The sequence below is a fragment of the Xyrauchen texanus genome, chromosome 5 (assembly GCF_025860055.1).
Source record: "Xyrauchen texanus isolate HMW12.3.18 chromosome 5, RBS_HiC_50CHRs, whole genome shotgun sequence".
Lineage (NCBI taxonomy): Eukaryota > Metazoa > Chordata > Actinopteri > Cypriniformes > Catostomidae > Xyrauchen > Xyrauchen texanus.
In genome coordinates, this window is record NC_068280.1 from 17267167 (window position 1) to 17284038 (window position 16872).

The 16872-nt window shown below is 38.7% G+C and overlaps 1 protein-coding gene across 4 annotated transcripts in view; it reads right to left on the bottom strand.

Moving 5' to 3' along the window:
* LOC127643433 (serine/threonine-protein kinase DCLK2-like) overlaps positions 1-16387 on the bottom strand; it is an 86506-nt gene extending 70119 nt beyond the window's left edge. For all 4 annotated transcript variants that reach the window (XR_007970518.1, XM_052126184.1, XM_052126183.1 and 1 more), the window contains exons 1-2: positions 15600-16387; positions 4287-4627 (exon numbers count right to left, since the gene is read on the bottom strand). Coding sequence is in view for 3 of the 4 variants with exons in the window: in XM_052126184.1 (XP_051982144.1) it covers positions 4287-4627; positions 15600-15996 (738 nt within the window). In the remaining variant the exon portion in view is untranslated. The remainder of the gene's footprint in view (positions 1-4286; positions 4628-15599) is intronic.
* Positions 16388-16872: the final 485 nt, after the last annotated feature.

A 16872-nucleotide genomic window follows, 5' to 3' on the forward strand; every position in this document is an offset into this window, starting at 1 on the left:
AACATATCTATTCAAATAAAATATAATGAAATGTAATCGGAAAATAATCGGAACGCCAGAAAATTGTATTTTTATAGTCTTTAACCATTAAAATTACTGACTTTTTTTTTTTACAGTATGCAGGCCTGTCCTGTCATACATTTTTAATGCATATCAGCGACAATCCCTTTCCCATTTATGTGTGTTCCAGGAGCTATTCCCACAGAGCCACTCACAGATATCCGAAACCCTTGTGCTACAGGCTAGATGACATGCTCATCACAATCACGAATACCACTACAATCATTATATATTAGTGGTAAACTACCCTTGATTGGTCATCCTCTGCTGAATGTCAATTAATAATTCAAAGAGCACTTTGTGCTAAATGTCTACTTTACAGGTTTTTAGACTGTCCAACAAATGGTACAATTTAAAAGTTGTCTACCAATCAACTCCAATATGAAGATTGTAAACTGTGTAGTATGTGAGGTTTTGATGATTACTGAAGGGTCTCAAGTAAGGGATAATGTTACAAGTAAGGTATAAGTTACAGTCAGACAGTAAATATCATAAAATAAATATACTGTCTGAACATGAAAGATTAGTCTTACAATAAATAATGACCCCCAAAATGCCACAATTGACCAATCAGAATCAAAAGTATTACAGAGAGGTTTGTAATATTAACACATTAAAACAATCACTTCCTACCAATATATGCCAACAGTCTCACATACCCAGGGTTTCCCGCTGCATGTGTGTGTGGATATGGGCCCTGTTTATTGTCTGGTATTGAGGTGCACATTAACAGGCATCATCACAATTAACACCTGATAGTTTGCATCTATTTTGACCAATTGTGTTCGGATTTCAAGGAGAGGACTGAATAATTGATAGCCTATCAATCATTATGTTAGTGTGTTACTGCATGATCAGTGTCATTTGATTAATCAAGCACAAAAAGTATAATAACAAAATGAAAGCGCAAAAAAGTGGCACATCGTTTCAGCCAATTGCATTTAATCTAAGTGCAAGGAGGAGTACCTACCTGCATTAGAGCTTCAGAGATGCATATGCTTCTCAACTGTGACTTTATTGATATAGGCTATCAGGCGCATTGAAGTAGTTCCATGAACCTATGCATTTTCCGATTTTATTTCATTTAAAAGCCGCACGTACCGGTAAAGTTTAAAAATCTTGTTTTAGTGTATTGGTTGATTGACAGGTAGATACTTTCACCCAATAATTCCTTGGTTTAACCAGACTTGTGCTTGAGGAGTCAAAAATATAATTAAGCCTAACCACTGTCATGCAGATGCCATTATAATGCAGTACTTATAAAAGTATGATAGATAAAAATATTTTTTCTAGTGCAACCTCTGCACACACCTACATGTAGATAGCAGACAAAGCATTCTTAAGTTATGTAAACCAGTCTAAAACATTACCATAATAATTCTGCATTACGTTTTGCCAAGTATTTCTTGCAGGCACTTTTGAATAATTAAGGTAGATCAAGTCGGGACAGACTTTGAATATGCCAATGAGCTTGCTAAATTCCAAAGAGATTCACAGAGGCAGACAGCAGCTCTGCACATACCATTCTCCACTGCTGTGTCGAATCCCTGACAAAATCATCAAGACGCGTCAGCTATCCATCAGGCTCATACCCAAGCTTTTTTGAAGGAGAACAGAAGGGGATAATTATTTTGTTTTTTTTCTTCTGTATGATCATACACCATCTTTCATCAGAATACGGAGGCTGTGCAGTCTTGTTCCCCTTATTTGAAATAAAAATGCCTCCACACACCTGCAGAAAAACACTGCAAAATCTTAATATAAATTAAATCTTAAATTCAGCAGAAAGTCATTTTAGGTTTACTAATGACTTAGCCATGTTGTAAAGAAAGGAACTATTGTTGCGATTGAGATAAATCAACCACAGAGATGACCAATAGGAAAAGATGATACTGAACTACTAATCTGGTTTTCAGTACAGTACAGTGTGTACATGCAGAGACAGGCCAGACAGCTTTGCTGATCTGACTCAGCAGGGGTGTGTTTCCCATACAGCGATGTGTAACTCACTGCTTAACCACCATAGTAGCCTATGATGCATCACTGTAGATATTAACTAGCTAGTCACAGCTTTTTCCTGAAACTGTAGTAACTACGCAGGGGTTGGAGTAATACATTCAGTGAATATTAAATGATAAAATATAATTTACACACAACAAGAAGCTGTTTACTGCGAGAAAGCTGCTGAAAACATGAAAGCTGTGATCACTGTGTAGATACATATGCTGCAATAGATGGGTTTCCCTCTACATCAAACTTCAGGGTTCAAACACATAAAAGCTGTGTTCTCCAACAGAAACCGTGTGTGATAAAGTGCTTTCTCTTAACTGCCTTTAATCACTTAAATGGCTGCATTTGCATCTACATGATGTTTCAATTCAGAACGCCTCTTTCTGCAAAACCCGTAAAATACACTGTTTTCTTAAATGTGTGTAAAGTCATCTTGATAGAATGAAAGATATATATTGAATAAAAGATCTCAAAAGACCTCAGCGAAGTGAAATTATGTCCCCACTTTGAACTGACAAGGAACTATACTTCTAAACTCAGATGGAGAGCTATAGTTCTAACCACACAACTTTGCTATGCTGTTTGCGAATGTGCGTTGGAACTACGGTTTTGGGAAACAACATTTTGTTGAACTATGTTGGTAATGATGGAACTTGCGATCATAGTTGGCTAACAATGCTTTTGGTCATTTGCACCCTAGAATAGTTTCTCATTTTCTTATATACAGGAAGCATAATTTGAGGATCCCTAAGATTGCCACACAGATGGAGCCTTTTGGAGAACCTTTAGGAATTGACTAAAAAAACGGCAGTTTAATGAAGAACATACCAAATGGAACCCAAATGTTAATGCAAGAACCAGTGTCAGTGGTTCCTCCAGTTAACCTACCATAAGGGGTTATATTGAAGTTCCTTGGGTAAACAACATGATTTTTAAAGCACCCATAAGAGGTTTCACCAGTGTAGAAACGGATTATAGTGTAGAAAAACAAAATTATTCCTCAAATATATTTTTATTGTACAGACAAAAAAATGGTTGTAAAGCTTCACAGTCAACTCTGGCTCAACTTTGTGAACCCTGAATGGCTTACCCTACAAAAAAGTACTGCGGTGGTACCATGGTACAGTGATGGTATCAGATGGTAAAACTATGGCACTTCATAAAAATTCAATAGTATTACCATGGTGCATGTCCAAAAAACCATGGTAATACTATGGTAGGTTAGGGTACTTTTTTATTAGTTCCACAGCTTCCAAAAGCTGAAGTCTAAAAATTAGCTTATGCTTGTTTACTGTTTAAAAAAACAAAAACAAAAAAGCAACATATTGCAACATCTGAGACTGTAAAAACATTACTATTAAAACAAACAAATGATAAATTGTGTCTGAAGCTTTACAGGATAAAGCAAACAACACAGAGAGACAAATAGACAGGAAGGAAGGAGGGAAGGTAAGTAGGTGGACAGATGAAAAGAGAAAGATATAAACAGTGGGACACACTCTCTCTTGAATAGTGTCTCTGTTTGGTTGAATGCTCAGTGTCCCTGTTACTACCAGAAAATAAAGGTCAACTGTGCTTTCTGCCAATCCACCACATTATACAAAGCCAAGAAACATAAAAAAATAAAATAAATGGAGAACCCCTGCTTTATTGTCTGCAGTTTTTGGCCCATAACACACACATAAAACTAACATGACTGTTTTATTGTCTTAATAACCACAGATGGGACTAAGGACATGCCCCATCTGGATTTCCAGTCTGGGTGGGCTCAAGCTTGTTCAGCATTAAATAGGGTTCAGGTGGTATTACCACCTCCTAATGCATAATTGTAGACTATCCATATGTAAATACTACATGCAGCAGCCCAGATCAATATTTGAGGGTCCCTTAAGGGTGGTGACACAGAAACGTTTACATTTTTTTTAAAGGTGATAAAATACAAAAGCATGGCCTCCATTTTATACAGGACAATCCAGCACATCAGAGGAAAAAATAAAGTTATATTTAGGCTATATAATGTTGAATCGACAGTACTGGGACAATATGTGGCATACTTGAGGATAAGAAAGAATAAACTTACCACCCACTCACTCAGCAGACATTTGGATTAATTATGTCTTTTGGCAGTATAGAGACCAATTTAACCCCCCTTGGATTTTGTCTAATATATTAATTTAAATGATTTAATCAAATGACTTTTTATATTTTTCACTTACTTGTTTGCCCCCCAGAGTGTAGAGTCTCCTCACAGCTCCAGAGTCCAGTTTAATGGCATCAGTGATGTCTGTGAGCACCTGGTCAAAGCAGTGAGCCGTCTTTTTATTCAAGAGTATCCGGACAGCCTTGCGTGGTTTTACGCCACTTCGGATGACTGTCACCAGCTTGGGTTTGATGAAGTCTTTGCTTTCTCGTTCCCTAAGGTCACTCTTTGAGATGGTAAGTGATGGCAGCGAGCGGGACGTTCCCGTTTTCACATTGACAGACCAGTTGGGATTGACATTCTTGGTGTAGTCCACTTTACGGTAGGGTTCATTGGAAGCACACACATAGCTCTCTCCTGCCAATGGGAAAAGAATAAGATGAATGGAATGATGTTATGGTCCAAAATTCTTTGTAATCAAATTAAGTGTTTGGTTATTAACGAAAAACTGTTTTATTCAAAATGTGAATAAAATAAATTTTCTGATGGATAAAACAACACATTTTCTTTACACAAATAAATTGTAGCAAATCTTAAACACCTATACACACGTATGAAAATACAACCAGCAAATACCATAAATACATTACCAATGTCTAGGGATGTCAAAATATTGATATATCGATTACTATCATCTGTTCTATGCATCAGTATATCAAGACAGTGTTTTTACATTGTTCCTCTTACCAGCATGAAAAACAACTGTTAATCAGATTGTGATTAAATTATATACAGAATGAACACTCAATTTATAATCACTGAATCTGTCAATCATTTCAGTTCAGCATGAACTCACTGGGTTCTGCACTCTCGCCAATACTCCTGTTATAATCAACGAAGCTGTCTACACTGCACAATACATTTCTAATTTTAATCATTTCTACACCTTGTTGTATATAATGAAATAATTTGCAAGAGTGCAGTAGCTGAACTGTGAGTGCACACTGAAAGATTTCTTCTGTGCCGGTGACTTATAGGAATAGTTCACCAAAAAATAATCTCATCATTTACACACCCCATGCCATCCTAGATGATGTATGACTGTCTTTTTTTATCAGAACACAAACAAAGATTTTTGGAAGAATATTTCAACTCTGGAGGTCCATATAATGCAAGTGAATGAGCACAATTTTTGAAGCTCCAAAAAGCACATATAGCCATCATAACTTCAGTGGATTAATTCATGTATTCTGAAGCAAAATGCAAGGTGTGTGCAAGAAATAGATAAATATTTAAAACTATATTTTACTAAAAATGTTTTTGCTTTTGTTTTTGATGAGGGTGGAGTTCAAACTGCCTCTAACGTGATGTAAGCACATAGCACAGGAATCACACACACTGTGAGCAACTCGTTGCATTACCTTTGAGCAGCTGATCCTATGGACCGTGATACTGTTTTCACACAAAAGCAGTTTATGCAGTGATCTGAGCAAGAAGCTAGGTCTGAAGCTTATCCTCCATTCACTTGCATTCAAACTGATTCAAAGAGCTCTCCTTTTGACCATTCCAAGATGGCACTACAGCTGATATATCCAAATCAGCCAATGAGGCATCTATGTTCCCACGTGAACTTGCCAACACGCTTGCGTCATGCAAGAGGCTGTGTGACTTCAACCCTCGTAAAGAAAGTTTAAAATATTTATCTATTTCTGATCATTTTGCTTCAGAAGACATTAATTAATCCACTGGAGTAGGGCCGGAGGACCCACTACCACCCACCAGGAGTGAGCTGTTGTCCGCCAGTGGAGAGTGGCTGAGGGCCGGGCGACATCGTATCTGTGCGCCAGCAAACAAGGTTATTCCTCTCTCTCCTCTCTCTCTCGCGCTCTGATTTACCCTTTCTTGTTTACACAAACATCCCAGGTGCATACCAGGCGGAGCCCTGCCCCCACCTCGGCTACTCAGACCACATCTCTGTTATGCTAATTCCAGCATACAGACCGCTCGTCAGGTGCACAAAACCGCTTTAGAAGCAGGTGAAAACCTGGCCAGCAGGAGCCATCTCTGCTCTTCAGGACTGTTTTGAGTGTACTGACTGGCACTTGTTCAGGGAGGCTGCAACATAGGGCAACTCTACCAACTTGAAGGAATTCACAGCATCAGTGATCAGCTACATCAGCAAGTGCATTGATGATGTCACTTTCTCCAAGACCATCACCACACGCTCCAACCAGAAGCTGTGGATGACCTTCAGAGTAGGTGACAAGGCAGCCCTAAGAACACACAGAGAATCCACAGTCACTTCCAGGAAAGCTGCAACAATCAGCGCATGTGGCAGTGCATCCAGGCCATCGGCAACTACAGGAAAAAAAAACTGATTTTTTTATCAGTTAAAAAAAAACTTGGAAAGCTGAACCTGCTGGGCCTGGACACCTCCACCTTTCTGGGCCCTCACAGCCAGACTGTGTAACAGCTTCTTCTCCCAAGCCATCAGACTCCTCAATACTCAGAGACTGGACAGACACACATGCACACCTGTAAACCATCCAACTTCGATTACGATTAATGAAAGATACATTTTTTTTGTTCTCACAGTTCACTGACAAGGTTTGTACTGTAAATATGCTATTAAAAGTGGGATATTTCTTTCTAATGAAAGAGTGCATTTCTTATTTTTGTGATTCTAAAATAATTGAAACTATTTATGGTTATTTATTGAATATTTCGAACAATTGAAATCAAAGCACACATTGCTTGAAATGAAAACTTCTTGTGAAAAGTGTCACATTTCAGTTTGTGTAAAAAGCAAGATTCCTAAAAAAGTAGAAAATAAATAACTTATTTACAAATATTATAAACAAATCTAATTTTAAATATTGCAATGTGAAAGTTGGAAATATCTTGCATCTCCTTTAAACAAATATTTAATATAATGCCAAGTGCAAAAATGTAAATAGAACACTGCTGATTAAGAGCAAGAGCAGAGCTTGGACAGGGTACCTCTAATGGATTAGCAGGCTGTGTGCTTATAGCATTATAGATTTGAATCTAACTCATGATCGCTGTTGCATGTGATCTTCCTCTCAGTGATCTTGTACTGTCACTCTATATGCAAGTATTTACTCTAAGTTCTTACTAAGAAACACTAGCATGTTTACCTTTTCAGGTTTCAGGCAGGATCTGAAGCAGTGCAGTTTGGGAAAAATATGGTCTATCTTCTGTCAAGAGTTTTAACGAAGTGTTTAAACCCACTGCGCTTCACTGTAGCTATGGGAAAAATATCCTTCGCAATGTAGTAACAAATGGCATTCAACAAAAATCATTTTCATATTGTGTAGAATTTGTAAATGCTAGTGTTATCAACACCTGCTTTGTGGAGGCACTTGTTACTGGGCATTTGTCAGTCGCTCTCTTTTTTTGAGCCATGCACTGTTCTTATTCGGTAACGTGATTGCGCTCCAAGTGTTGAAACAGATTGGTTGTATTACCTTTGGTTGTTGAAATGGTTTTTCTGGAGTGTTTACATTTGACTGATGCCAAAATGTGTCCAAACAACAGACACTGCATTTTTCTTTGGTACAACCTGCTCCTGTTGCTCAGTTGACTCTGTGTTTGAGTTCGCCTCCATGTTGCTTCCATGCTGCTGACTGGATGGGGCGGAGTCACGTGACCACACACATTAGTATGTTTTTAAGGGGAAATTAGTAACCGGATTAAAAAAAGGAAATAACCATCATGGGAAAGTTACGTCAGTTAGAGGTTCTGAATTTCGGTTTAGATTACTTTTCGATTAATTGTCCAGCCCTAGTTGAACGACAATAAAAAACCACTTGACTTGAGATACTCCCCCGAGTGAAGCAAATATTCCAAAATTTGTGTATGTTTGTGCAAATCATTTTACACTGGACTGCTTTGTGAATGAGGGTCAATATAAAGCAGGATTTTCTAAAAATTTGATTCTCAAGCATGGATCCGTACCAACTGTTCGTCCTGAAGATGTAAGTATCGCACTTTATATTTTGTGAATGTTTGCAAATCGCCTTTCCGAATGTGCTTGTAAGCTGATTCCACGGCTAATGCAGCTAAAGTTGCCATTGTCTCTGATTGTATTTATGGAGACCAGAGCCATGTCGTTATTTTTCATTTTTAACATGAAACACTTACTGTCAGTTACCATTGTCTCTGATTGTATTGTGAGGTAGTGGGGTAATAAAAGAAATGGGTGTACATTCAGTGAAAATCTAATTTAATCAAGACTAATGCTGACTAATTAGTCTAAAGACTAATGCTGGTGGATAGCCACAGAAGAGGAAGAAGATTCATCCATCCATCCATCCATCGTCAACCGCTTATCCTGTGTACAGGGTCGCGGAGGAAGAAGATTCTTCATATATAAATTTTGCAACTTGGTTCATTAAAATGTACTGCCTGGTTCTTGGACTGACAGGTTTTGGTCTGGGTCTTGGTCTAGGGCAGGGGTTGGCAACCTTTTCAACATGGAGTACCATTTATGAATTTCCCTGGTAAAGTGTTGTGCCGATGTTACCCTTTGCATAAAATAACAACTGGTCAAAATAACAAAAAAGATGCATTAATTTCATTTATATATTTATATTTATAATGCAAAGAAAACAAGCTCATATTCATTTTAAACAACAAAATACTAATACTTTAACTTAGGAAGAGTTCAGAAATCAGTAATTGGTGGAATAACCTGATTTTCAATCAAAGCTTTCATGCATCTTTGCACGCTTTCCACAACTCTATCACATTGCTATTGGGTGACATTATTCCACTCCTGGTGAAAAAATACAAGCAGGAATTCAACAGACACTGGAATGGAATGGCTGCCATACATGTAGAGATGCTTATTTAAGAAACATTTGGAGTGGTCTCTTAATATATTCCAGAGCTGTATATATATATATATATTTGCATGTATGTGATTTTGAGTCCATTTGTGAATATGTTTCTATTTTACATTTTTTCTAATTTAATCGTTTATTTTTCATTACAAATTATATTAGCATAACAGTTTGAGTGAAACATTTGTTCAAAACTTGTTGATTATGACAGAGTCATGATCCTGCATGTGAACTTTCACAGAATATCTTGTGAAAGTAATTTAATGAAAGAAAGCCTGTACTTTCGTAAAAAATGAGTAAAACACAGTTAATGTCACCTATTTCCTTATTTGATTACTGATCACAAAATTGTGTGGAATCTTAAATATTTCTTAAATTATGTCATACATATTTCACAGAATGTAGGAGGTCATCTACGCAGCCTGACCGAAGGAAAGCGGGTGCGTTTTAACTTGTGCTAATGGCTTGCACGGCTGCACGAGTCAGTTGGGTATACTGTAGTCTCGTCACATTTGTTTACTTTTTGTTTAGCCTCCCATTCATCATATGAAAACATGCTACATGATCATGAGGAAGGATTACATGCAAGATGCAAACTGGAATGCAAGTGCAGAATTTCATATAATAAAATAGTTTACTCCTCTCTCAATGTTGCTGTCGTGCCAGTGATTACCCCTCTACTTGCCAATGCTGGCATGCGTGCCATAGGTTGCTGACCCCTGGTCTAGGGGATAGGTCTTGGTCTGGGTCTTAAAGGGTCTAGTCTTTGTCTGGATCTGGTCTGGGTCTGGTCTAGGGGGTCTGGTACTGTCTGGGTCTTGGAGGGTCTGGTCTTGACTACACCTCTGTCTGACACTGATTATATTAACGTCAGCTGACAATTATATTAGAAGCCCAATTTGTGTGCTTTCAATTCACTGTCAGTTGCCTTCCATTCAGTGTAGTCTGACGTAATAGCTTTGGGAGAGCACTTGGGGGTGAAATAAAATGTACTGAAGCAGGTAATGTCATGAACAAAACACAGATATCTGAAACACATTACGAGCTTATACTTCAAGAATGAACAAAGTGAAATGTATGAGTTTGCAGGTTAGTATATGAAACTGGTGTAACTGCACAAACTGAACATTTAAGCAATGCTTATAATGTAATTTAGCTGTATGAGGCACAGATCAGGTCTTTCATTCAAGCTGTCAAATCACAAAAAGACATACTTCATACACTGTGTAGGCTATAAGAAAGATACTAATACACAATTGTGGTGGCGGGGGGTGTGGTCAAGCATTAGTGTGTCAGTAACGTATTCTAAATACTTTGGATTTCTTCAGCACTGGTAGATTTTTTCATTTGTTTTGACTATAAAAAATCAGTGCAGTAAGACAAAATACACATGTTAAAAATACATTCTTGAAAAACCTAAATATCTTATGCATTGTTGTTTCTAAAACAAGATTAATCCAACTGATCTTGTTTTAAGGATTTTTAAAAAAATTGATAGGAAAACAATATAAAAATAATTATCAAGAATATGATTTTTGCCTTAATATCAAAGGTCTTACAAGAAAAAAGAAATTATGATCCAACGTGAATTTTCTTGATAAAAAAATATGATTGTGCCTGGTAACGTGCATATAAAATCGCTAGAAATATCATTTTATCTAACGTAAATCTGACAATTTACACAAGGCTTATTTCTATTTCATCTGCTCCAAACTTACTTCAAACTTACTTCTCTCTCTGCTTGTATGAATGTAACACATTATAAGAAAGTGTTTCACCACTGTTTAAATGCACTTTGGATCTCATCATTTATTTGTATAAATGTTTTCAATCTGAAAGGACTAAATATTAAATGAAACAAATGACAAATAATAAAAAAAGAAATCTCTTCAGCAATCAAAATACTATTCTGAATTCAATGATTTAAATTGTTACTGTAGTGGAATAAATTTACTTATATTTTGTATTTTAAATACGTAATCCTGTTACATGGGCAGCTGTCCGTCACTGTGTGTGTTTGTGTCTTTTGGTTTAAGTGTTTCATTAAACCGTTATTTATATTGTCAAGCCAGTTCTCACCTCCTCCTTTCCCTTGTTCCCTTTAAACAGGTGCCGAAATCCGGGAATGAGGAGGGATACGCCGTAGTGGAGTTCTCGCCTTTACCATCCACCCCAACAGAGCAGCTGCGGCCATCTGCCAGTGGACGGAGGAGTCAGATCGCCTGGAATTGGAGGAATGGCCGCCGACCACAAGGGGAGAAGGGGCTCCTCGCCAACTGCCTGGAGTAGTCAGGGCCGCTGCAAGGGGCGGGGGAGACCCCTACCAGCCACTACATGCGGCGGAGTCAAGACAGGGCCGCCGACCACGAGCGTGGAGGGGCTACTGGCCTACCGTCTGGAGTGGGAGAACCGCTACCAGTGGCAGGGGAGACACCTTCTGTACCCAAAGAACACGGTGGGGTGTTCTGTCCGCCAAGGACCGGAGAACTGCCTCCAATCCGCCCGGGGATGCGTGGCTATTGTCTGTTAGAGGGTGGAGGAGTGGCCGAGGTCCAAGCTACGGCGTATCGGAGAACCGGTGAGTAAGTGTTTTTTTTTCTTCTCTCCCACTGCCGCTCCACGTTGGCCTTTTCCCTCTCTTTTAAATTTTAAAGTGTTTTTTTCGTTGGGGGTACTACACTGTTACAGGAAGTACCCCCTATTTTAATCATTATTGTTTCCCTCCTCCTGTCCTCTCCCAGATTCAGAAAGGCGGGGATGACCTGCCGGCAGACAGGGTGTAAGGCACTCCCTCCCCCAGGGAAAGGGAGTGCCTTACAATCATACTCAGAACTCTTTAAAGGGATAGTTCAACCAAAAATAAAAATTATCTCATCATTTACTCACCCTCATGCCATCCCAGATGTGTATGTATTTATTTCTTCTGCAGAACACAAATGAAGAATTTTAGAAGAATATCTCAACTCTATTGATCCATTCAATGCAAGTGAATGATGACCAGACATTTGAAGCTCCAAAAATCACATAAAGGTAAGTAATCCAAATGACTCCAGTGGTTAAATCTATGTATTCAGAAGGCAATATAAAGGTGTGGGTGAGAAACAGATCAATATTTAAGTACTTTTTTTTACTACAAATCTGCACTTTTACTTTGTATGGACCTACAGAGGTGAGACTAATAATCTTAGTTTGTGTTCTGCAGATGAAAGTTAAGATGAATCAATGATGAGAGAATTTTCATTTTTGGGTGAACTTTCCTTTTGAGGACCTTTTTTGCCAATGTTTGGTTCTGCCACTGACCCGGAACCACAACCATCCATCCTCAACATATACAGTGAGGAAAATAAGTATTTGAACACCCTGCTATTTCGCAAGTTCTCCCATTTAGAAATCATGGAGGGGTCTGAAATTGTCATTGTAGGTGCATGTCCACTGTGAGAGACATAATAAAAAAAAAATCCAGAAATCACAATGTATGATTTTTTAACTATTTATTTGTATGATACAGCTGCAAATAAGTATTTGAACACCTGAGAAAATCAATGTTAATATTTGGTACAGTAGCCTTTGTTTGCAATTACAGAGGTCAAACGTTTCCTGTAGTTTTTCACCAGGTTTGCACACACTGCAGGAGGGATTTTGGCCCACTCCTCCACACAAATCTTCTCTAGATCAGTCAGGTTTCTGGGCTGTCACTGAGAAACACGGAGTTTGAGCTCCCTCCAAAGATTCTCTATTGGGTTTAGGTCTGGAGACTGGCTAGGCCACGCCAGAACCTTGATATGCTTCTTACAGAGCCACTCCTTGGTTATCCTGGCTGTGTGCTTCGGGTCATTGTCATGTTGGAAGACCCAGCCTCGACCCATCTTCAATGCTCTAACTGAGGGAAGGAGGTTGTTCCCCAAAATCTTGCAATACATGGCCCCGGTCATCCTCTCCTTAATACAGTGCAGTCAGCCCTGTCCCATGTGCAGAAAAACACCCCCAAAGCATGATGCTACCACCCCCATGCTTCACAGTAGGGATGGTGTTCTTGGGATGGTACTCATCATTCTTCTTCCTCCAAACACGGTTAGTGGAATTATGACCAAAAGGTTCTGTTTTGGTCTCATCTGACCACATGACTTTCTCCCATGACTCCTCTGGATCATCCAAATGGTCATTGGCAAACTTAAGACGGGCCTTGACATGTGCTGGTTTAAGCAGGGGAACCTTCCGTGCCATGCATGATTTCAAACCATGACGTCTTAGTGTATTACCAACAGTAACCTTGGAAACGGTGGTCCAGCTCTTTTCAGGTCATTGACCAGCTCCTCCCGTGTAGTTCTGGGCTGATTTCTCACCTTTCTTAGGATCATTGAGACCCCACGAGGTGAGATCTTGCATGGAGCCCCAGTCCGAGGGAGATTGACAGTCATGTTTAGCTTCTTCCATTTTCTAATGATTGCTACAACAGTGGACCTTTTTTCACCAAGCTGCTTGGCAATTTCCCGTAGCCCTTTCCAGCCTCGTGGAGGTGTACAATTTTGTCTCTAGTGTCTTTGGACAGCTCTTTGGTCTTGGCCATGTTAGTAGTTGGATTCTTACTGATTGTATGGGGTGGACAGGTGTCTTAATGCAGCTAACGACCTCAAACAGGTGCATCTAATTTAGGATAATAAATGGAGTAGAGGTGGACATTTTAAAGGCAGACTAACAGGTCTTTGAGGGTCAGAATTCTAGCTGATAGACAGGTGTTCAAATACTTATTTGCAGCTGTATCATACACATAAATAGTTAAAAAATCATACATTGTGATTTCTGGATTTTTTTTTTTAGATTATGTCTCTCACAGTGGACATGCACCTACGATGACAATTTCAGACCCCTCCATGATTTCTAAGTGGGAGAACTTGCAAAATAGCAGGGTGTTCAAATACTTATTTTCCTCACTGTATGTCATTTTATTTTCATTGGATCATAAAATCTCAATTACACTCAGTTGCCTCATAAATAAATGAGAGGGAGAGACTCCCAAAGGAAAAAAACTTTATTAAGATGGGAAATTATCAAAAGGCTAATTAATCAGGTGGGTTCACTACTGACCTAAAATGAGAAACCTCAAACTGACCTAAAATGAGAATGGGATGGCAGCTATTTGACACACAGTGTGTGTGGAGAGATAGAGAGAAATCTGGGGAATATTATAATTCGGATACCGTTCACATGAATCTCAGGTGTGGAACAATCACATGGGTTATTAACCCTCCATCACCCTCTCTTCACAAGTACTCCCTTGATGTCCAGATGGGACCCCGATGTACCCATTGCTGGAGATCTGAAGCAAATATAATTCATAGCTTTGATAATGTGTATGTATAAGACTTTACACAGATTCGAAACACAAAAGAGAACTAAGCCAAACCTCAGTCAGTGTGAAGAGATGCTGAGCTCAGCACTTCAAATTCAAAGTTCATGGACAGTTGCATCGTTGAGCAAACACAGAGCCACATTCTGCGTCACAACCTCACATGCTGGATCAAAGCAACTGGATTTTTATAAAATTTCAGCTCTGTAGGTTCATACAATGCAAGTGAATGGTTACCATATCTTTCAAGCTCCAAAAATCACATAAAGGCAGCATAAAAGCAATCAATTTGACTCCATTGGTTAAATCTGTCTTTAGAAGCTATGTAATAGGTGTGGGTGAGAAACAGATCAATATAAAAATATTTTTTTATAATAAATCTCCACTTTCACATTCAAGTGAAAGTGAAATTGGAGATTTATAGTAAAACAAGATTGAAATATGAATCTGTTTCTCACCTAAATTGATTGCATCGCTTCAAATTATGGATTATATGGATTACATTCTTGCTGCCTTTATGTGCTTTTTGAACCTTCAACGTTCTGGCCACCATTCACTTGCATTTTATTGACCTACAGAGCAGAGATATTTTTTTTTTTTTTACTTCTGAAAATTATGAGAGAATTTTTATTTTTGGGTGAACTATCCCTTTAAGAACCAGTTCATGTCTAGTTCAGTCAGGGAAGGAAGGGAGCTAGTAGGCTAGGACTGTGACAAAGAGCCCAGTTTTAAAAAGACATACTACAACTTACTCAATGTGCTATTGCATCAACTAGACACAAATATAAGTCACGTACACAGTAACCATGGGTAAAATAATGAGTTAATTAATGCTAAAATCAATTGTCTTGTTTCATATTGGGAGTTTTAAACTTATATCTGAGAAGCAATAAAAAACAGAGGGAGGTCTGTGGTGACTAGATGATATTGAGCTTGATTTGAACAGTAATGTTCAAAGATTGATGTAAAGGTCAAATACCAGTTTTATATATGGTAGAGTGAGGAGAGAGAGATCTATAAAAAGCTATACTGAGTTGCCATATTGCAACATTACAATCTACACACATTGGTACTATGATAATGCCTGTGGTGGTGCTTTAGGACAATAGGTCGTCTAATAAGATAATAATGCATACATGTAGATGGTGAGTTGCAAGTGAACATTCTTCAGCCTCACCTTCCAGTAACTCATCCAGGCTGGTGATCTTCTTTCCCCCCTCAATCGCATAGATGCTCCGCACTCCTTGCGGTAAATTCACATTGTCAAACAGGGAGCGGGTCAGCTCCATCAGCAGCGCATCGAATGACCTGAAGCGGTCATTTGAGACCGCGTAAACCAAACCCTTGAAGTATCTGTCGCCGTTCCGGTAGAAGCGAACTTTTTTCGCTTTCTTTTCGGAGGTGAGCGACTGCAGCGTGCGCGTGCGGTAGAAGCTACAGTGCGCGCTGTGAGCTGGACTGGGCACGACTCCGTTACCCCGCGAGCCGGAGTGAGAACCGGCGCTGCCACGCGGGGACCGGTGACTCTTCTCGCGCTCCTCGAAATGCTCCCACTCAATACTTCTGCTGGACATGTTTATTTCCCTAGTGTCAAGCGATGTTCCTTTAATAGAAGAGCTAATAGAGGTGCTCCGATATTTCTAAATGATGTAGTTCAGGCGGCTGTCGTCCGTGTTAGCTTCGTTTATGACTTTGGTCAAATAGAATGCACTTTCTTCAACATAAAATACAAAGGACCGTCCAAAAGCTGTTCTCTTTAGACTTTTTATAGGCCTACAACAAATTAGGTTAAGATCAATTACATTGTGTACGGAAAGTCCCAGTAGTCCACAAATCCAAGAAATGTAATATTAGGTGAAATTGCTGCTGTCAAGAACAGATGCTATCTACGGGGAGACTCCAGGTCATCCAAATGAAGGAACGCAGCTGTATGTGCGCATGCTGTATACGCGTGACCGTCAACCGTTGCTCTCTTCATCCCTCCACTAATACACAACACAAATACATTACTGCCACTGGAGGAGACGAGAGGAACTCCTCCTCCTATGGGTCCTAAAAAGCACCTTGTTATATATTCACGCTCACAGAAAAAATAGAGCTAATATATATTTTAAATAAATATCTTTCAAAATATATATATTAAAAAATGTTTTTTACTGAAAGTAAATAGTGTCTCAGACAAACATTCTGTCTAAATATTTCATTATTGTGTTGCATGGAAGAAAGTCTACAGGTTTGGAACAACATGATGATGAATGATGACAGAATTTCCATTAATAATAATAATAATTCTGTAATACATGTTCAATGTGTATTATGTAATGGAATATAGGGGAGAAAACATCTATTATGTAATTTGTGAATTAACGAGTTACTCACTACTTGAGTACTCTTTTAATTGGATACTCTCTTACTCAAGTAATTATTTATGTTAGTACTTTTACTTCTAC